This window comes from Ruditapes philippinarum, unplaced genomic scaffold, assembly GCF_026571515.1.
Source record: "Ruditapes philippinarum isolate M1 unplaced genomic scaffold, ASM2657151v2 ctg27_1_1_1_1, whole genome shotgun sequence".
NCBI classification, from domain to species: domain Eukaryota; kingdom Metazoa; phylum Mollusca; class Bivalvia; order Venerida; family Veneridae; genus Ruditapes; species Ruditapes philippinarum.
Genome location: NW_026864520.1, coordinates 249,893 through 272,854, shown reverse-complemented (window position 1 = coordinate 272,854; position 22,962 = coordinate 249,893). Strand labels below are relative to the sequence as shown.

The following is a 22,962-nucleotide window of genomic DNA, read 5'->3' as shown; positions in this document are numbered from 1 at the left end:
ACGATATTTCGTTTTAAGCGCCCGTAGTTTATGTTACAACTCTTGAGTTATTTCCCTTATTCTTGTCGATACTTTACATTGCATAATTTACCATATACATGTTTATTCTCTACCATTATCGAAAATTTACCTTTCATTTTTTGCAGTATTGAAATTATTTTATCTGGGGAATTTAAAGATAAAATGTAAACATGTTACATACTTTTATGATCAGGTGTATAAAGTTACTTTTGTCACGTGATTGACAATTTGGGTTTAACGGGTGAATGTCCTCAATTGTGTACCCATCTACGTGCAAATCTAAATATAGACTCAATTCCTCGAAATTGTACATGTCATTTGAATTTAAACTAGGTTAAAATGATTTCTGAAATTATTGACTGTTTTGAATGTTTGAATTTAAATAGGACACTTAATCTTAAATGCGCATTAATATTAGATCAATCTACTGTATATGATATTTAAGGTGTTATTTGATCCGATACGAACTTTTTTTTTAACTTTATTTTGACAACTTGTGTCTTGCCTTAAAAATGTGCCCTAAATTTCATTTCATAAAATCGATTATTTGATTTTAAAAGAAATGCTGTACGTGCCAAATTGAGATAATGTATTTCCCCACTTGATATCATATTTTATTAGTTTGCGATTTCAAAGTAGGCATGCTTGCTTGTTAAAATTGTTCTACATGTATTTGTATTTTAAAAACAAAATTATTGAGATGTTAGGCCATAGTTTATACAATCTTAAAGTTTAAACGTCTTTATAAACGTACTTACTAAACAGTTTAAGAATACAAAAAAACAATTATCACTAAAACAGTAGTTTTTTGTGATTACATGTATAAACAAGCATGATGGCATGAAAAATTCAAGTGACGTGAAAGTTAATATTGTTTCACGTATATTCCGTCCAAAATTTTTTTTTCTGAACTAAACGTTACTCTAATATATTACAATGTTTTCAAAACTAATATGATTTGTTACTCCTATAAAAGAATACGTTTGGCAAAGTTAAATCCATAATCCACATTTCTTTCACATCGTTTCATGAATATTTATTCCACTGCTGCTCATTTTCATACAAAGAAAACTAGCAAGTCTGTTGTTTTACATATCACATATACACTATGAAAATAAAATATATCCGAACAAATATGGCCACAACCGCCTACTAGAAAATGCGATCAATTTAGGGTTGGGTCCGTTTTATATATACGAAATATTTCATGGGATCTTAAAATGGATCGGAATATATATCATAGGAACCCAAAATATATCTATTTTTAGAATGGAAAAACCGAACATGTAGAGTGCTTGCAATGTAATGATGATGTGTAAATAACCTCTTTAACATAAGATGTGCTTTTATCATCTTTGCTATAGACTAGTACACAATTTTATGTCCTAATATGCAACAGATATCTTTAAAAATGTGATCGGTATTAATCACGTAATCCTCTAAATGTTCACAATTCAATTCAAGGAAAATCTTGAACGAAATATTCCTCTATGCCAAATCAATATGGGTGTCTTTATGACATACTTATGCTTTAGATGAAGAACTGAATAGAACTCTGTTTATAATAAATTGCATATTAATTTGATTGGGAATATTTATAATAGACATTGAAAATTCAACGGGAGAGGACACTCATAAGCTTTTATAGGTTCTGCCCGATCCCAAAATGTATTTTGTAAATATTTGTTAACATGTTAAATGTTAATATGTTGAATAAACATGTTTGAACCAACATGTCATTATTATCCTAGAACAGAACAAACTAACGCAGCATAAAATCTTCAACTTCAATCGAAATTTCTTAAAATAAATTGCCCAAAAGTGTTAGAACATTTCAACAGTATTAACATCCTTTGTATAATGATATAATCAAAATGATATCAGTAAAAGCAAGATAATGTCATACTTTTAGTATCGCAAATAGTCCATGAATACACCTGAAACCATGCCTATCCAAAATACCAAAGACAAAAAATAATGCATTAACGATCCAAACATTAGCATCGAATAAACTACAAATTATTTATACTTTCGTCGTTACGTTTAACTTATAAATGTATAATCATCATTTCATTTCGTCAACAAATGTATAACATTTCTAATCTGAGTTCTACCCGAGTTTTCATAAGGAGGAAAATAATGAATTGCGTACTATTTTAATTTTTGATAAATACAACAATGTAGATAGTTGAGAAAGCGTTTCTTTTTCGAAATCACCCTTTTATTTGTGTCTTCTTAACAGTAACATGTATGGTCATATGATATAAGGTCCTAGACAGAAGCAAATTAATTATGAACGAGAAGGACATGTTTAACAAAGAGTCAATGTGAATTAAACGATTTCAATATTTCATCACATTTTTATTTTATTTTTTATTATAATCTCATCAATGTGATACAGTTTATACAACATATCATAAATAGATAGCATAATTCAAAAGGCACATTGTCACTCGCGAGACTTTGTATATACGTGTATGTTAATATCATAATAGAAGTAAAATCATTGTATATACAACATGAATACATTTACAATCATTTAAAGCAGAAAAGTAAATGATATTTAAAAGAAAAGATTAAGATGTTTGACAATAGAAAATAAAAGAATATACAAACACAACTGTTTTTGATATGATAGCATTTGTCTTTGAAAAAGTGGTCCTCTACCAATAGAGGCCAATTCTATACAAATTCATCGCGCTTGTGCGGTGTCCTGCTTTTCTAATAGTTCAGCACAGTTTAAGATTCGAATCTTTATAAATATCTCTACTGCATCACGATTTTGCCCTGCAATATTAAAAAAAAAAAAACATTTATTAACAAAAATAAGAGGACCATTTTAACAAAATGAACGCATTGTCCGTATAACTTGGGGTTATGCATATGCAATCAATGACAAGTTATATTATATATTTAACCCGTATGGCCTACAATTAGTCTATTTAATTTAACTTTGCTAGTTTTGATTTATAATGTCTTTGAGCTTATTTAGCAGGTAATATTTCACAAACTTCATTATCTCTTAAAACCATCTACAAAGCTCTCAACGTATTGGTAATTTAAATCGATTTATTACCGTATCGTATTTCAAAACAACTGTCAAATTGATACCGTATACAAATATTGACAGCCAGACCACGCAAAGTACAAACTAAATACTGACACTAAAATGACTATTGTAACAGTATAATAATATACCATTTGAGCAAATTGTATAAAGTTATCATAATATGTTTTTAACAGTTAAATTAAACAATACATTTGTAAAAATTCATTTTTTTTATCTGGATCATCTGTATTAATCATATTAACACTAATGTTATAATTATTTGTGCTAATTGCAAGGTGTTTTGACGGACATAATGCAAAGATCCCTGACCTGGTCCAATTCTAATTCAGATCAGTACATACCATAAGAATTACACTACAACATATTTGTTAACAGAAGAGCAGATGTCAATATTTGTGGTTAAATATATTGTTATTCAAATGACAAACATATGAAACAAACATTTCTCGCATAATTGGTGGATGCGCTGTATTACTTTAAATTGACTCTACTGAGGGCATTTGACATGCAGGAGCCGGAAATAACTTTCCGAACCTAATTTTTCTTTTGACTTAAAGCTAGACCAAGAACTTGCGTGCAAATTATCAGATCATTCGCTCACTCTGTTTTTCCAGAATAATTACTTTATTTATGAAAAATGATCAGAATCTGAAAGACGTTGAATTATTTTTTACTCAAATCGAAAATGCACAAAATATGATTTTCAATTTATTTCTGAGTATATTTCTTGATAATCCTTTGCATGTCTTTCTGTTTTAAATGCAATGCCCAGCTGGTTTATGTTAGAAACACAAATTGAATGTTTTATAGGCTTCTGACCTCAGTGGAGTTCATTTAATGTTTTAGTTTCAAGATTTTATTACTATAGATATTGTTGCACTGTTGATTGTAAATCAGTGTCCCGTTTAGTATGAACAGTGCAAAGATATGGAAATAATGTTTAAACAAACCCTTTATTTGAGTCTGTTATGATAATATCACGGAAGCAGATTTATCATGAAGATTGAGTATTTTTCATGGCTGTTTAACTTTCCAAATCTTTACGCCAAGTTGCCCGTCTACCAGGAAAAGAAACCTTTGCTGTAGTCTGAAAACAAATGGTTGGTTTACTAGGGTTTTTTGTGTTATTTTTTCATATTTCTAATTAATGATTACCTGTTTAATAGTTTAATAAGATTAGATATTCAAAATTTTATATTACATCAATATGAATAATTTCAAACCAATAATGGTGCGTATTTTGCGCTTAAATCAATTTGAAATATTTCAGTTGATTTGTCAAAGTAAATGCACATATTAAACTTATTTGAGAAAAATTCGATTTTTTAAAACAGAACTTGAACAAATCCTTAAAGAACACAGCTGTAATGGAATTTAAACATACTAACTTATCATGATGCATTAATACCAATGGTTACTCCGGCGTATGGCAATGTCTTAAGGACATTTGTCATAACAAAATTAGGAAAAAAGGTGTTTAGATACAAACAGTATTTCATCATGTAAGTAAACGGAACAAGGAATATCTTAATGAGGAAACGGCTGGTGTTTTATTATGTCAAACCGGAAACGACATAAAACCCGTTTATGACTCTACCAAAAATAGGAACAGGTCATAGTTAAAAATGTTCATAAAAAAGGTAATGAGAAGTTAATATTTCATCAGTTTAAAATCACAGGCTATTTTTGGGCAAGGTAATGCGTCAAAAGTAAAAGTCTTCCTTAAAGTGCGATGTTTTTATATTTCTACAGATAAATATGTACCAGAACAAAACAGAAATATTAAAAATATGAACCTTTAGTAGTCTAAACATGGTATGGCTATATTTATTTACATGTTAAGCTTCAAGATGAATAATAAAGATCGGAACAAAAGCATAATGGGCAAATAAGCAAAATAACAATCATATTACTCAATTTGGGTACTAAATATATAACTTTATTGGCATACCTTTTGAAGCAATAACACATTAATAAGATGCTTCCCCGAGTGTTTAAAATAATTATTATTGTTGATTACATGTATTTCTATATTATTTTTATACGAGATAAACACAATTCAAATGGAACTGTTATAATTATATTTATGAAAGCATATATTTATACAATTTATAATATTGTCTTGAAGATTTTTCTTTTTAAAGACTACACTATTCTTACAATTGTAATATGCCGATGACAGTTAATGTCTTTACAGAAATACCCCTGTAAAAGGCTGCTGCTATATGTTCTAAGAGATGGAGATCAAACAGACAAGGAAATGTTTCATCTGTCAAATCAAGAATTTGTGGCAGTTTCCCTTTTCCCCGGCTTCTTTTCCTTTTCAAATTATTTATATGCTTGATTGAAACTTAACTATCATTTAAAATCAAGAATAAGAACAACAACAACAAAATCAACAACAACAACAAAAAAAAAAGAAAGAAAAAATCCCCAAAACACAAGTCACATAAGAAGTTAAAGCTATCTATTTAGTTACATCGAAGGCAAATGTACGTAGTGTAACCACATATTTACTCACATATACATGTATCATTGCTATGTGTATATAGGATATGATATAAGATGGCATATCATATTAACGAGTCTAGAAAGTTAATATAAAGCAAGACAGTTAAAATATTTCAATGACAACTTTAATGTAATACTTGATAAAAAGACAATAAATCTAAGATTTCTTTCATCATATGCAATATTAAATTTACATTCCTACAGATGAGTAAATATATTTCAACAATATCGAACTTGAGAAAAATGTACTTAGTTTTTAAGAAAAGTAAAAAGGTTCAATATTAAAAAATAATGTACATTTTCTATGCGATTGATGACTGCTTTGGTCGTATTTATCAAAACATTTCTTCTACTTGACTGGCGCAGTAATTGCTACTTTTGACCACTTTCTGGTAAATACGTGGATTGTAAGTGCCGCTTGCAATGGGTAAATTACTTTATTTGTTAACTCCACAATATTAAACTTGTGATTACATTTTCAAAATTTTCAGAAAATCAGTATCAATTTGGATGCATGCTGCGTCAAAGTCGGATACCGCAGAAAACAAAATTCATTGTTTGGTGCCTCATTTCCATGTCCATGTCTGTAACACAAACTCTATGTCATTAATCTATTTATGACCTTCTGAATATTGTAAACATTATAAACAAAATAAGCATTTAATTGGTACATGTATCAAATATTTTTTAAAAATGCTAGAAAAACAGCAAATACATCAGGAGGTAGCAAACGCGATAATTTTGTATCTGTGTTTATTTTATCATACAATACATTAACATCAGTTATCAACTTTATACAAACTTGCAATGACAAAAAATATATTCGGTACCCAATACACAGATCCCTAACCTGTATCATTCTTATTATCAGATTGGTTGATTACAATACGAGAACAGAAATTTAATTTCAGGCTTGTACACAATACATCATCTTATATAATAAAAATTTCAAATATATCAAATATAAGTGGCATTCGGGGAATTTCAAACATTATAACAAAGTCAAATGTTAGCAAAGCACATGTTTTTATTGCTTAATTAAGAACTGCGCAAATATATTTGTTAACAAAAGAGTACATTTCAGTTTGTGGTAAGATTTATCATTTTTCAAATAAAAAGTCAGAGTATAGATCTATCAAATTGCGAACTAGGCTTCACAACCTTTGCACCCCTCTTAAAATTCTAGTTTGTTTCTTAGTTCCGCCAATAGGACATACATCAGATTAGTTTGGTGTCATCAATGATAAGTTTGTTATTGATCAGAAAGTTTCACTTATTGGTTATCAATGAAATGTAAGTATTAACAAAACAAAATGTTCACTATCGATATTTAAGTTAACATTTCTGTTCTTTTTATCTATTTATTCTTTTCTCCAATGTGCTGTTTAGGGGTAATTTTAGGGGAATTATTTTGATTTTTCTTTTTCAAAATATGATTCATACGCAACATCTGATTTGTTATAATATCGGCAGAAGTGCAAAAAGTGTTCTCTGTTGAGTTCACCGTTTATTCTGTTTTATTTCAGTCTTCTTGCTTTGAATTTGCTATATGAACTATACTTTTAAGTGCGACGTAGAAAAAAAATCATAATAATAAGAACAAATATGATTTCATACTAAGGCGAATAAAAATAAATAAATAAATAAATAAATGAATAAATAAATAAATAAATAAATAAAGTAAGAATTCCGGCACAGACATGATTTTTTGTCAAGGAAGGTGCTTCACAACACTATGACATAGAGATGAATAAAGCAAATCACAAAAGCAGTAAATATAAATTTACAGAGTAAAAATGCGGCATAGTGAAGAACATATATCCCAACTTCAACAAAGCAGGATTTTTTATGAATATTATATTAAATGAACGTACTACTCCCCATTTTCAAATGATATTTTCTCGTTATCCATCAAGTTGCAGAGTCCGTCAATGGTAGATATTCAAACGTTCAAATAAATTGGTCCACAATTGAAAGTATGTAATATCACAAATTATAGTGTTGTATTACATCTGATATCATGCTTGACAATAAACTACGTAATAATCATATATGGCTTTTAGCAGGTGTCAAGTGCTGTGTGGCAGCTGTAAAAAGTTGACCCGTACTTCACTTCAGTGTTGTTATATTTTTCTGGTCCTTCGGGATCATTGATGTCAGCAGTATTAAGTGTTGAGAATTGAGTACCGCTCAAGCCGGTGCTAGGGGGCTTGAGGGATGTTGCTCTTATTCATTATATCTCATGTACAGACTCAATCAAACCGAGTTTGCAATTTTCATGTTATTTTGTTGTGATTAATGCTTTCGAGGGATCACTTTGTTTCCAGATTTTTTGTTAATAAGCGTGAGATTATGATCCCGTATTACATATTTATATAAACCAGATAATAAAGCATTCTAGAACAAAATATTATTATTCATTATATGAATGTTCATGTTAAATCCTTTAAAACTAGATTAATATTTTTGTTCAAGAAATACTTTTAAGACTTTCCAAATGATACATTTCTATTTTGGAATCAATATTTGGAAAACTTATTGATCCAGGTAATGTCACAATATAGTTTAACATTTCGGGGCTAAATAAACATCAAGGTAATGCCATACAATAGATAAAGTACATTTCTTTTAAAGAGCAAAAATGAAAATTATCACATTTTCATTTGTTTTTATGTAAATCAGGGCCTTATGTATCTACAAATCATTGTTCAAATTATCTGTGAAACGATCAAGGACAAAACTATTATCATTTAAGTGGAGATTTCTTATTATCTAAAACATGGTTTGTGTTTCTAATACAATCTAGTAACCACATAATGATTAACAATAAAATACAAATACTAATGTCATATAAACTTTTGATAGTATTTTCGATAAAAAATCAGTTTCGTGTGACTAATGCAAACACATAAGAGTAAAAGAAAATATAATGATTGGCATGACTCGTTGATGCATTACCCAACTAGGTTAAACTTCCGCATTACAATTAACCGATGATCGGTTTAACCATCATATTCTATTGAACGTAACATAACTTTACATAAACAAATACGCCAACCACAGTTTTTTTTGTTTTACAACGGGGTAAGTTTAAACAATACTATGTTAGAATGTTAAAATTTCGGAACATTTGTTCCTCCATGGAAAAAATAAATAGTCATATTTTTCATCAAACCAGTTTCTGGTACCAAATTCCTAATACTCATATCCGTGTGGGATTTTTCGTAACTCATGCAAATGTTACCCTGAAATTAATATAAAACCTACCGATCATAGACGGACTGTTTCATTGACACTCTGTCAGATATAAAAGAACTAATAGACCTAAATAGTTTACTGTGTATTTGTAAATCGTAACTTTCTTTCTGTTTATGATTTAAAACATGGAAAGTTTTAAAAGTGCATGTTCGATGGGGAAAGAAAGACTATTAAATGGGGACGATTTAACGCTTCCACAAACGTATATTACGAAAAAGAAAACAAAGCGCAGAGATGCAATTAATGTTGTTATGTTTGTTACTATAGTAATTGCATGTATAGTTTCGTGCATATGTGCATATTACTGTTATAAAACGCTCGCAGAAATGAAGTCGATACAAGAATTGAATAAGGAAGAACTTTCTAAAAGAGATAAAAACTTTGTGACGGCAACAACAGAAAGACCGGAACAGTTGGTGCAGGGATATGATATAGATTCGACTCCGGACAAGGTGGTTAATATTGACTACGAAGATTTGGATGACGAGTTTGACGATGAGGAACTAGAGGAATATTCCGACGAACAAGATGATGATGATTCTGATTATGATGATGCTGATTCTGATTATGATGATGACTCTGATTATGATGATGATTCTGATGATGATGATTCTGATGATAATTTTGAATCCGAAGGTTCTGGAGAGGAGGAACAAGAAACTGGCCAACATGTAAATAATAAACATACTTTGTGATGGAATTACTAACTTACAAAAGATAGTATTGAGCAGATTAAAATAATTGAAAGGCTTAACAAAAGCGAGTTTGCAACATATGCGACTGTGCCTTTTTCTGCTTTCTTTTAAGTTATTTTTTTCTAATTTATATCAAACACTTTGTATGTCTTAATTTCACCCTTCACTTGTTTTGATTTTAAAGTAATCCTTCGATTTTATAGGAACATGCAAGGAAAAGACGAGCTGATGACAAATGTAGTCAGAAGTGCTCATCAAAGACAGGCAAAAAGAAGCAGAGATGTTTAAATAGATGTAACAGAGGTAAACTAATAGTCATTTACATTTACATCATTATCATTATGTTACCGATGCAATACAAATGATCCAGCCGGCCAATGTGGTATACTTTGTTAACTATGTGTATAGCACTCAAGTAAAGAAAATATGAGAACATTAATCAAAGTTGCCGCATATATAAAAGATATATTTGATTTTTAGTGTTTGAATTATTCTGAATTTCTATAATTTCATAAATGAATTATATATATATAATATATATAAAGAGAGAGAGAGAGAGATATTTATTTCTACGTGCTAAGCTTTTTACGTAAGCACACGTTCTCCGATCAATTATGTTATACGTTTCTGAATGATCTTGAATGTCTAAATGGCGAAATGTTTCTCGTATTACACGAACCTTTGATCGACAATATGGCAATTATAAAGAAAGAATCTGAAATTAAAACAATTAAACTTGCGTGTCTGTCATTTAAAAGACGATGTAACATCACGACATGTGATCAGTGTTTGAAATATTTCAGGAAAAACTACAGGGGAAAAGAAAGGAAAGAAAGGAAATAAATCCAAACAAGTGGTAAATACCTTCTTATTTCTTTGGTCTAATTTTAACTTTGATTTCAAAAGGAAATTTCTTAGTAAAAAAACATTGAAAACTCTGAACATAAATATAATAATATAATTGCAAAATCGTATCTGAAACTAGATAAACTCAAATACCATCACAGTTTCACAGTTTTACATATATATTAAATTATTTTGTAATAGTGGAATTTACTAATTGATTCTAATCTTTCTTGTTGTTACTATGTTATACGATTACGTCTATAGATATACATTTATACAAGATGTTAAAATAATAAAATCTCACAATTGATTACATGTTTATGATTATTGCATGACATATTTTAATATCAATATATTACAAAGCACAATGAAACTGTTATGCATGTATAATGCTTGGAAGAATGTAATTTTACTTGTATAATTTCCTAAACAGATGAATCTGCTAGCTGCACAGTTTGAAGTTAAATATAATGAGACACAGATTCAGGACAAAGTTAACATAGGACATAATGCATACAAAAATACAGGTAACATATCTGATAAACTAATCTTTACTTCAGTTTAACAGAAATCCTTCCCTTTATAATTAAAAGTATGCACTGCAATAGCAAGTTTTTGACATTTTTTTTATATATGTAACATAGTTCATATTAAAAGTATATGTATGTGATATTTTATATAAGAAAAACCGTTCATATGAAAAATAATTGCCATTTTATATAAAAAAAATACTGTTCATATTAAAAGTATCTGGCATTTCATATAAAAATACGATTCATGTTAAAAGTAATTGACATTTTATATAAAAATATTGTTCATATGAAAAATATCTGACATTTTATGTACACAATACCGTCATATGAAATGTATTTGGCATTTTATATAAATATACTGTTCATATGAAAAGTATTTGACATTAAAAAAAGAGAATATAGATATGCCGTTTATATGAAAAGACCCTAATGCATTTATTGTATACATGTACATACTTACCTAAAGAAACTGATGATAACGAAAGAAATTAATTCAAAACTAAAATTGGTGTCATATGCACGATTTGAAAACTAAGTTAAGCTAATGAATGATCTAATGCTTTTGTTTGAAAAGATAATTTAACAAAACTTTCTAATTCTTAAATACTACATTAAATAACATCTTTAAGTATCATTTGTCCATCAAAAAAGAAGTTATATGCAGTGTGTTAATCTCATACAATTTTAAGCACATGCTATATATTTTCATGATATGTTTTTTATGTTCGCGTTGGCTCTATGTTAAAAGATTAAAGTTGCGTTTGCAAAATATTTACGCCCAAGTGAAACATTTCAGACACTTGCGCTCATGTAGATGGTTTGGAAGGCGTTCTTTGTTTAGACAGAACCTATCTACCGCCAAAGAGTATATACAATATGTTTTCTATGTGTCTATGTGTTTCTCTTAAGATAAAATGCTTTGATTGTCTGGATAAAATCAGTTCTCTTACAGCCTGCCAGCTTTTCAACTTTAGCCCAGTGACAATTTCCGGTTAGCAATGCTGTCCCAAAACTTTTAAAATGTATGTTTTAACCTTTCTAGGTTTTGTAGCCTTTGGTTGTGTATGTTTCTAATCACAACTTATTCAATTTAATCATGTTTCAACAACTGAAATGAAAACAAGACATTTACTAAAATCAAAATCGAAAATTAAATAAAAATGTTTAAATATCATGTCTTATATATGTCAATCTAGTAAGTTTTCTTAGACGTTATGGATTATTGCAAAATATTACAACGTGATGGGTATACAACTTCTCTATATAAGTGATTCATGATTTTAGACCTTAAATCACGGTTTATTCAAAAGAATACAATTAAATATCACAAAAAAAATCCCTTACTGGCCATGTATGTATAGTGCACGAACAAGAATTATGGTCAAACAACAGTCTTGTATTCATCATCTATAACACCGATTTGACATAACATGCATACACAAGAGACTGACTGTAAACAGCAGAATGCAATATCTCTATACTTGTATATACTTCATATATTCAGTTAAGGATTAAAAAACACAAACAAACTGAGTGTACAACTTCTATTTCTTCCAGTATATGGCTTTAGAGCTCTAGCTCTGCTTTATGGGCTGGCGATCTCTTTTGTCTTTAAATATTATTTTCAAATAATTATTATGTATTTAGTTACATTCAAAGTTCTTGTGAATAATTTGTTAAGTTAATTAACATACCTATTTATGGATAGAAGGGATTTTACTGTAAGCTGTAATATATGTCTTTATTTTTGTTCTCATATAATCAACATGGAAACTGGTGTAATATCTGTAATTTCTACACTTTTGAAGTTATCAACATGATTATGCTTGGCCTAGATATTCATATATATCTTTACATGCCTTACTCTTATTTAGTTATTTCTTTTCAAATTTGTTTTAAATTAGTTTCTGTCGATTCATATCCTTTATACAACATAGTGTTAATAAATTTTTGTCAATTAATTGTTATTATCTTTTTCATAAGGAAATATTTCGTAACAATTGTGTCGATATGCTTATGAATAAAAACATTTATTACGAATCCTAGGTTCCCAGCCATAAGGAAATATTTCGTAACAATTGAGTCAATATGCTTATGAATCTTATAATGAATCCTAGGTTTTCAGCTGTATAGATACATTGAGTGTAGTAAACGCTATACATATATTGTGTATTACTTTGTATAGTGTTTAGACCATACCGTTAACTAATCAACAAAAGTTAATAAAAATATTAGATAAATAAAATTTAAAGAAAATAATTCAAAAAAAGTAATACATTCAACTTATAGAGACATTAACATGTATGAAAGAAAGTATACTACGAATACTTTATAATTTTATTTCAGAAAATATACCACTTAACATCTTTAAACCATCTCCATGGTTTGATGAAAAAACGTCTCCCGTTACGTTCGACAATGCAAAGGCCAAGGCCAAAACAACGGGCATATATATGGTATATGGCCAGGTAAGTCAAGGCATAAAGATAATGATAATATTAAATTTGTTTATCTTTGTTAACGCAGGAATATGTTTAGTAAGCATAAATAAATAAATAGTATCATAATTTTTCTCCGGTCAAAAGAAAATACGTTCTTAAACAAAAAACTATTATAATAAATATTCGTGAAATATTTATGTACACTAATTCGTGGCTTAATATTTACTCACGTTTTCAAAATATACATTGACTTGTAGATAAAAAGTGTATATAATCATAATATATAGCATGTGTCTTCTTCATTTAGGCATACATCGGAGGAAAAGATCCTCAGAAGTCTATCAAACTAGTTCAAAAGCGCAACGACTTAGAAGTCACGACCCTTACATGCAGAACTGGTGTCCATCCAGACCTTTACGATAGCTCATCTGGACAGCTTCAGACATGTTCTGTCCTAGGTCTTGTCAACCTTGCAGAAGGTGATACTATTGAAGTCCAAACAGACGCTGACAATGCCATGATAATTTTAGATCCAGACAAGACATATTTTGGTATTGTTCAACTAAGTAAATTTACTCCTCCAAAAAGCAAGAAACAGAAAAACTGAAGCTAAGAAAATTACATATCGGCATTAATGGACAAGAAGAGTGATTGAAATTATTGTTCTATAAATACATATTTATATTGTAAATGAACAAATTGCGATTGGTTATTGTTATATCAAGTGATTGTTAAAATTTAAAAAGCACATTATGTCTCAATCATAAAAGAAATTATTTTTTTTGATTTTTTACGGCCTTTAAGAAAGGGCAAACACAAATTTTATAATGTATGAATAATGATTTAGAGAATGCTAGATGTATATTACCTAAAGAAAGTAGCAACAAATGTAAAATAATTTGTCATAAAAGTAGAAAATTGTAAACAAAGCAGTATTTTGGCTTCCACACAAAATATCAATTCACTATAACTGTACTTATTGCCACAAAAGCAACAGATGAATAAGATGGTTCCGATGTCTGGTCAATGAGTAACCTTTTTTAAAAATACACCAACATTTAAAAGCTTTTGGCAAGTAAAGATAAAAGCATTTCTGGGGTATTTATGCCTCTAAAAGGGAAAAATACTGATATTGTCAATTAAACAGATTTATTGCTGTTGTATGATTTTTCTAACAAGTATATCACAAATTAAATTAAAAATGTATTATAGTATGATTTTGGTAGCAGCCGAATTTTATCAAACGACGATATGAATAGGTCAAATGTTCATAGATTATTTACATGAATCTTGTTAATTAGTACATTTGTGTATGACCATTTCACCTCTCAGTCTACCATATATTTCTTCATTTTAATGAACACTTTAACAAAAAGGAATAAACTTTTTTTAAATGAGTTTTTATATGGTATAACACGATTCTTTGCGTTTGAGTGCATTTCCATCTAAATCATTTTATGTGTCGGGTTAATAAGTTTTTCATTGAAACAATTACATTCAATGATTTTCTGTTTCTATATTTGAAGCTCTTAAGTTTAGACAATACTCCCTGTTAAGTTTGTTACTTTGTATCTCTTAGAAAAATGTTTATTTGATGAAAGATGATGTGGTATGTGCATAATTTCACGTTTTTCTGAGTACTCCACATAACCTTGGGAAAAGAACACTTATCTACTATCACAATTCAAATTCTTAAAGCAGGCAAGTGAAACTAACAACTTCAAAGTAGTCATTCTGTACTGTCAAACAACATAATGTTGTGTGACCTGGTCACATATTAAAATTCCTGGCATTTTTTATTTTCATGGCGGCATTTTTTGAAATATATAAATGGGGTTAAAATATATATGGACAATCAATGTATATTAGCAATAATTAGAAGAAAAAAAATGTTTAATTAAATACATGTATATTCATGTTTTACAATACTTATGAGGTTTAAACATTTATATAGACTATAGAAATAAAATAATCATATAAAACGTAACTGTTGTTGTTTTGTTGTACGGTTGATTGATGAATGCAATGTTCCCATCAACGCATACTAGTAAACATATTCCTCAGAATTTAACAAAGATTCCCTGAGACGAATGAGCAGCATAGACAATTAACTTTTATACAAAATAGCTGATAATGAAATAAGTGAATACTGTTTTACTATGGTCAGACCAGCTTGCGCAACACTAAGGCGAGACCAACCTGCACGACACATAGGTAAGACCAGCCTGCACGACCCAAAGATCAGACCAGCCTGCACGACCAACAGGTCGGACCAGCTTGCACGCCAGAGTCTTGCCTGCATGACCCAAAGGTCAAACAATCATGCATGACCAAGAGGTCAAACTAGCATGTACGTCTAAGGGTCAGACCAGCCTGCACCACCCAGCGGTGAGACCAGCCTGTACGACCCAGAGGTGAGAAAAGTTTACACGACCCAAACGTCAGAACAGTCTGCAAGACACAGAAATAAGAAAGCCAGCATGACCAAGAGGTCAGACCAGCTTGTACGACCATAAGGTCAGAGCAGCCCCAACGACCCTGAGGCCAGAACAATCTGCATGACACAGAGGTAAGACCAACATGCACGACACAAAAGTCAGAGAAGCTAGCACGATCAAGAGGTCAGACCATCCTGCACGACCCAAAGGTCAGACCAGTCTGCACAACCAAAAGGTCAGACAAGACTGCACAACCCAGAGACCAGACTAGTCGGCACGACCAGGAGGTCAGAGCAGTCTGTACCACAAAGAGGTAGAAACAGCCGGCATGACCCAAAGGTCAAACTAGCCTGCACGTCTCAGAGTCAGACCAGTCTGCACGACCAAGGGATAAGACTAGCCTGCACGACCGAGTGGTGAGACGAGTCTGCATGACTCAGACATCAGAACAGCCTGCACGACACAGAAATCAGAGAAGCCAGGACGACCAAGAGGTCAGACCAGCCTTTACGACCAAGAGGAAAGACCAACGTGCACAATCAAGAAGTCAGACCAGCCTGCACGTCTAAGGGTCAGACAAGCCAGCAAGTCCCATGATCATAAGTCAGAAAAGCCAGCACGAACCAAATATTAGACCAGCCTGCACAACCCAGAGGTCATACCAATCTGCACGTCCCGAGGTCAGACAAGCCAGCAAGTCCAAGGGTCAGACAACTGTACGACCCAGAGGTTAGAACTGCCTGCCTGACCCAGAGGTTAAACCAGCCTGCACGTCCAACGGTCATTCAAACCTGCACGTCTAAGGGTTCAGGTCGCCTGCACGACACAGACTAGGTCAAACAGACCTGCACGCCCGAGGCCTACCTGCATAACCCAATGTTCAGGCCAACCTGCACGTCCCACGGGTCAGACCAGCCTGTCCGTCCCGGAGGTCTGACCAGCCTGCACGTTCCAGGGATCAGACCAGCCTTTACGACCCAGAAGTCCGACCAGCGTGTACGACCCAGGGGCTAGACTTGTCTGCACGACCCAAGAATGAGACCAGTCTGCAAGACCCAGGGGTCAGACCACCTTGCCTAAAGGCCAGACAAGCCTGCACGTCCAAGGGTTCAGATAGCCTGCACGACCCTGAATTCAGACTAGCCCGCACGACCCAAACGAAGTCACACGCCCGAGGCCTGCCTGCATGACCTAAATTGTCAGAGCTGGCCCACGTCCCAGATGTCTGACCAGCCTGCACGTACCAGACCAGTCTGCACGTCTCAGGTGTCAAACCAGTCTGCACGACCCTGAGGTCAGACCAGCTTGCACGACCCAGGGATCAGACAAGGTTCTATAGTGGTGAAAACATTACAAAATTAAAGATCATTTCATTACGCTTTAAGTGTTCTCCTTTCAAAGAGGTCAAGTTTAAAGATAAAGGGATCAATAAACCTGTAGAAAGATACAAGTGGTATTTTCTACTAAACAATAGTATCTCTTTTGTATAGTTTTATCAAGAAATGAACGATTGATATGAAGTTTTTGTGGCTATTATGTCAATATAACTTCCTCCATTCGTTAACAAGTAGTAAGTGTGTATAAATACTAGGTCAGGGACACTAGCATTCTTAACCCAGTTTAGTTACGTATTGATTATAAATATAGAAATACTACAGATATAAACTCAGTTTGAAAGTTTGGAAAATGTGCATGATGTGTTTTTAAAATAACTTTATACCAACGAATAAGGTTAGATGCTTAATGGATTACTTTCACATGAATCAAATAACCATTGTACAAAAAAAACTTTCAGAAAGGCAGATTAGTCATTTCCACGTCTTAGTTGTATTTGTCTTGTAAAGGAAAACTGAAAGTACACTTTTAAGGTCTCTATAAATAAGCCCGAATTAGAAATCACGTGTCTTATATGCATGGCTTGTCTGTTTGCAAACATTAATATTTACCGTCGTATATCTAGTCTAGATTACATGAATACTGTATGAAAGTTGTAAAACCGAATATGGATAAAACGGGTGTTCGAGTACATAATAAAGGGAGAGGTTTAATTGACGACGAAGTATACCAACCGTGCGCATGTCAAAATCATACAAATATAAAACAATCGGATTTGTTGTCTATCATTTGTGCTGTTATATGCACTTTTGCTTGCATCGTTACAGTTTCATGCTCTCTTTATTGCAATAAAGCTCAAACAGATGTAAGAGAACAGTATGATAATTCAGGACCGTTTGTATATGAAACTGCGCGAGTACCATCTTCCCATCGTGGAAATGGTGTAAAACACGACATTGGTAAAAAGGTAAAAGACATGGATACTTTCAAAACCATTTTAGGCAGTGATTTAAAAAAAGAAGAGCTATTGCAACATCTTGACAGCTATAATAGTAATAATGAAAGACTAACGTCAGATGTAAAGGTATGGTTATATCTTATTTTATGTTTAACAGTTAATTAACAGAACATCTCAATATTAAACAAGTGGAAATGCACATTTTGTTTTCATTAACTCTTTTGTCTTGATGAATTTTACTTTACATTGAATATACTCATTTTACTCATTTTCGTGCTAAGCAGTCGAATTTCATATAGGTAAACTGCTAACAATTATTAACTCCTTACTGTTTTCAGGGGCATATCCGAATAAGACGCGCAGATGCAGATCTTAAAACATGTCGAAAAAATTGTAAGGGTACGCGAATTGAAAAGAGGAATTGCAAACGAGAGTGCAGTAAGTACATTTGTATCTCTACTTTTCTCCATAACATTTCTTATAATGTGTGAGGAAATCTAAGCTTATATAAATGTTAATAATGCTTAATATGCCAACAGGAAACGAAAATTACGATCTGCCTATTCAAGATATGATACTCCTATAACAAATAAACCTTTAAATGCATGTCTCAAATTTATTTAAAAAAAGATAGTCTAGCATTCTTATTGTTTCATTATAAGAAGTATTACACATTCAGTTGGTAAAATTCAGTCATTTTTATGACAAGAAAGAAGTGCAGTATGTTGTTATGAAAATTATTACTTTTTGCTAGGGCAAATATGTATTGTTTTTGTTTTAGAAAAGAAATTTGGAACAGTTAAGCCAAGAATAATCACCATTCCTACGCAAGTGAGTCATATTATTTTATTCTTTGCCAAAAATGGTTTAACCTCTGCCATCCATTCAGAGCTAGGGCAGTCTGAATATCGATGTATTTTGACCTGGCCTTATACTGTTGACTGACTGATTTTACACTTTTTTGTCCTTCAAATCGATGAATGAGAGTTCCGAAACTGGAACTTTGTTGTATTTGACTAAAGAAACACAGTATGATGAATTAAAGACACGTTCATTAAAAGCAATTAGATGATTGGATGAAATAAGATGATATGTAGATATTTTTTATTATTTCCTGAATACATAATGTTCTTTTTATCATTAAAGCCTCGCATTGTGAAAGCAAAAATAGTAAGAATGACGTAAATGATAATTGTCTATTATTAGTTTCAAAGTTTTCAAAGTTTTCATCAGATGTAGTCACGTGCTTTATAAATTAATTGGGCTTGATGAAACATTGAGAATTATCTAAAATATTTAGATCACTTTCTGAACTTTAATTGTATTTTACATTTTTTAATTTAAGAGATTAATTAAATAATTTTAAAAAAGATATGAAATCGGTTAATTTTTTCACGGTTTTATTTGAAAATATTACGTGTTTTCTGAGAAAAAATGAATTTACAAGAACAAAGGTCACCACTTATTTGCCGGAATTTCCTTTATTGAGTTAAATTAATCTTTTTGTGTCACATTTTTTTTTATATAAAACCACGGACAAAAGTACCTACTGCAAATATTATAAAATCCATTTCTTTGTAAATTTCTAAATTAGAATTTATGACAGAAAGGACCTTTATTTGAAGTTGACAAATTAAAAGCAATACATACCAAAACATACTAGAATATGCAATCAGTTTCCTTTTTTCTCTCAAATACCCTAATACTTATGCAAACAGTTATAGTTTCTGAGATAGCTTATAGTAGTGAATACTTAAGAAACATCTTACAAAAGGCATTTCATAGATTTCTCGATACAGAACTAGATTTTGTATCAAATGTTCATTTTCCCTGAATTACCTCACAGTTGCTCTTTGAATAAGAAATTCTGCGTATTCAATCAAATAAGTGATTTCGCGCATTCTATGTCTATTCATAACAATTAAATAATAATAATAAAAAAAAACCCATTTGCTATATACTTGATATTTGCCTTCCTGTTGACAATCTATCACAATTAAATATATTGAAAGATATTTGTAGTTTAATTGATCAAGTGAACCTCATACCTAAAAATTAAATGCGAATTGAAGATTTTACATCCTAGTAAAAGAACAATACTTTCATTTTCAGGTTAACTTACCGGCAGTTCATTTCGAAGCGAATACAGGTGACAGAAAAACGCAAACACTTGTTGGAGATGTGTATTCAGAATTAAAAAAATCCGGTACAGTGTTTGTTTTATTGATAGTTAACATAATGGTGTTGGTTCGTTATTTATGTTTCATGTATGTTACGAAATCTCGAATATTTCAGCAGCATTTTATTTCTTTCATAATACCCTATACAAATGTATAAAATTTTTAACTTTTTATGGAAAATAGTAAAGAATTGTGTTGGTTATGTGTGTTATTTTGTTTTATTATTGTGTATGCGATAGTTGAAGTATAACAAGAAATGAGCCGTGTCAAGACAAAACCAACATAGTGGGTTTGTGACCAGCATGGATCCAGACCAGCCTGCGCATCCGCGCAGTCTGATCAGGATCCATGCTGTTCGCTTACAAACCCTATAACAAGAAAAGAAACTGATAGCGAACAGCATGGATCCTGATCAGACTGCGCGGATGCGCAGGCTGGTCTGGATCCATGCTGGTCGCAAACCCACAATGTTGGTTTTGTTGTGACACTACTCCATTGTATTTATGGTTCTCTGAAAAACAATAACCAGTTCACAAGCATAATCATGTCATAATGGTGTGTCTTATTTCTTGTTCAGATGAAGGACCATTACAGATATTCAAGCAAGCAGATTGGGTCGACGCTTCTTCCCCTGTTGAATTAAACAAAGATTCTGTTGCCGTTGTAAAATCGACTGGAATATTTCTTGTTTATGCACAGGTAATGAAACTATAAAGAAATATATGATTTTTATGAGCAGATCTATCGCCCTTGAATGCAAACGTTTAAATTACAAGATAAATTGAATCGTAAACATCATAATCTAACACGACTGATTGATCTCTCAATTAATTGTTCACCACTGCAATTTGTTGAAAATACATCCGCATGTTAAATGATTTATGTTTTGTAAAAGTAAAGGCAGAATATTAGGTATTCAATAAGTCATTGATAATAACTTTAAGACCAACTATCGCTTAAGACAAAACCACTTCATGTTTAGTGTCTCGCTAAACGTCAGTTGTCTTATATCGGTTGTCTCCCCTCAGATAGCGTCAAATAAATCGCCCCCTTCTTTATACTGCTTTCCAAAATCAATGAAAATGGACCCTTTCCGTAACTTATAAAAAGAAGCTCTGCGAACACCTAGTGCTGATAAAATGGCAAACCAAATTTCCAGGACGTATAGATATTAGGTATTATATATTGGAACCAAAGCACAAAAGTACAAAGCACATAATCCAGAGTTTTCCATCAGATATATGAATGATATGTTTAACACTTTAAGATATAAAGTAATTATACAACACCATAAATAATTTAAACGAATTGTTTTATTTAAATTGTTATGGAACATTTGCAATAATAAACTTCCATCTTCTACATCAGGTTTTCATAGGAGGCAGTGGAACAGAAAAAGCTATTTCTGTGATTCATAAGAAAGGTGACAAACAAATGAATGACGAGTTGACGTGCTACACTGGAAGATACACAGAAACATATCTTGAACAAACATGCTCTGTGTTAGGTTTGATGAAACTAGAACAGGGTGATACTGTTGAAGTACAAAGAGGTGATGCAACAAAGGAAATTGAGATAGATAAAGACAAGACATTCTTTGGAATGGTGCAGCTTAGTGGCATTGTTTTAAAGTAAAGTAGAGGAACAGAACATCTCAGGCAGCTATATTATTAAAGATATATATCCAATGACATCACTGTAAATGTCATTCGATATTTGTTATTTTCTTGATGATTTTACAGAATATAGGTCATACTTATTTTTTATAATTTAGGACGTTTGATATTTTCTTGATTGAGAGAATATAAATAATACTTATTTTGAAGTCATTTGTTTCATACATGTCAAATAAAAGTAATAAATATATATGTATATAACGTTGAGTATTTTATCTAGTATATTTAAAAACACAATATTTTATGTTATAAAAAAAGCTGTCTAAAATTGTTACAAAAATTAAAGAAAGACAGAATCCCATTAGAACGCTAAAGCGGCAAAGTTGAAAATACTAGTATCACAGAATCGGTTCGATTGAGCCTGTTCATGGACAGTAGTGGTATTTGCCATGTATCGTGAACAATCTTTTATGGTAATGATAACCTGTTTTCTTTTTTGTTTTATTTTTGTTTTTATGTTGCACAAAAACAGTATAGGTCATATGGTAACTTTCTAGCTTTACTAGTGGAGGAAGACAACAGGTGTCCATCCGTGCATTGTTACAATGACTACCTTATGACACTTTGCATTCAAAATCTTATGTTCTGATGCAAGAGAGTGGCATTGCTAAAGAAATGAAATCCTAAATCAGAAATATCATTTATGCACTTACCACGACACAGACATCGACACGTGGCAGGCCAAAGAAACCAACACATTGAACGAGTTCAATAAGCGTATTTCAATCCTTAAGTGCTTACATTATAAAGTTATTCAATACACTCTGACCAGGCTCTGTCATGTTGGAAGCTCAGTTTTTATTGATATTGAAATTGCTAAATCTTTGAATGGATTTTTCCAAATTCGTGATAAATCAAAGAAAACAAGCGACAAGGCTCAATTTACTGATGATTATTGGAACAAGTATTAATGCAGAATAAAATATTCCCTATTGTTAGGATCAACAAATTGGTATTTGCAAAGAAGTTAAGTTCCTTTCTCGTTATGACAAATTATGAA

At 31.4% G+C, this 22,962-nt stretch overlaps 2 protein-coding genes across 3 annotated transcripts; both read left to right on the top strand.

The window, feature by feature from the left end:
* The first annotated feature begins 8,603 nt into the window (after positions 1-8,603).
* LOC132725917 (probable WRKY transcription factor protein 1) lies at positions 8,604-15,387 on the top strand. 2 transcript variants are annotated; one of them, XM_060711114.1, is made up of 7 exons: positions 8,605-9,531; positions 9,759-9,858; positions 10,359-10,411; positions 10,835-10,928; positions 11,731-11,799; positions 13,281-13,402; positions 13,683-15,386. In XM_060711114.1, the coding sequence occupies exons 1-7, from the start codon at positions 8,986-8,988 to the stop codon at positions 13,980-13,982; spliced, it is 1,284 nt and encodes a 427-aa protein (XP_060567097.1). In that variant the 5' UTR covers positions 8,605-8,985; the 3' UTR covers positions 13,983-15,386. The 2 variants fall into 2 exon arrangements, with proteins under 2 accessions (XP_060567098.1, XP_060567097.1); XM_060711115.1 differs by lacking the exon at positions 11,731-11,799 and having other exon boundaries at positions 8,604-9,531; positions 13,683-15,387.
* Positions 15,388-17,714: 2,327 nt separating this feature from the next.
* Positions 17,715-22,146, top strand: LOC132725908 (uncharacterized). The gene is made up of 6 exons (XM_060711105.1): positions 17,715-18,232; positions 18,445-18,544; positions 18,888-18,937; positions 20,219-20,312; positions 20,864-20,985; positions 21,655-22,146. The coding sequence occupies exons 1-6, from the start codon at positions 17,795-17,797 to the stop codon at positions 21,919-21,921; spliced, it is 1,071 nt and encodes a 356-aa protein (XP_060567088.1). The 5' UTR covers positions 17,715-17,794; the 3' UTR covers positions 21,922-22,146.
* Positions 22,147-22,962: the final 816 nt, after the last annotated feature.

Coding starts and splice junctions, on each gene's coding strand:
- LOC132725917 (XM_060711114.1), top strand. CDS start 8,986: ATGGAAAGTTTTAAAAGTGCATGTTCGATGGGGAAAGAAAGACTATTA. Junction 10,412..10,834: donor GAAATAAATCCAAACAAGTG/GTAAATACCTTC, acceptor TTTCCTAAACAG/ATGAATCTGCTAGCTGCACA. Junction 13,403..13,682: donor TATATATGGTATATGGCCAG/GTAAGTCAAGGC, acceptor TTCTTCATTTAG/GCATACATCGGAGGAAAAGA.
- LOC132725908 (XM_060711105.1), top strand. CDS start 17,795: ATGAAAGTTGTAAAACCGAATATGGATAAAACGGGTGTTCGAGTACAT. Junction 20,313..20,863: donor TTCAGAATTAAAAAAATCCG/GTACAGTGTTTG, acceptor TTTCTTGTTCAG/ATGAAGGACCATTACAGATA. Junction 20,986..21,654: donor TATTTCTTGTTTATGCACAG/GTAATGAAACTA, acceptor CTTCTACATCAG/GTTTTCATAGGAGGCAGTGG.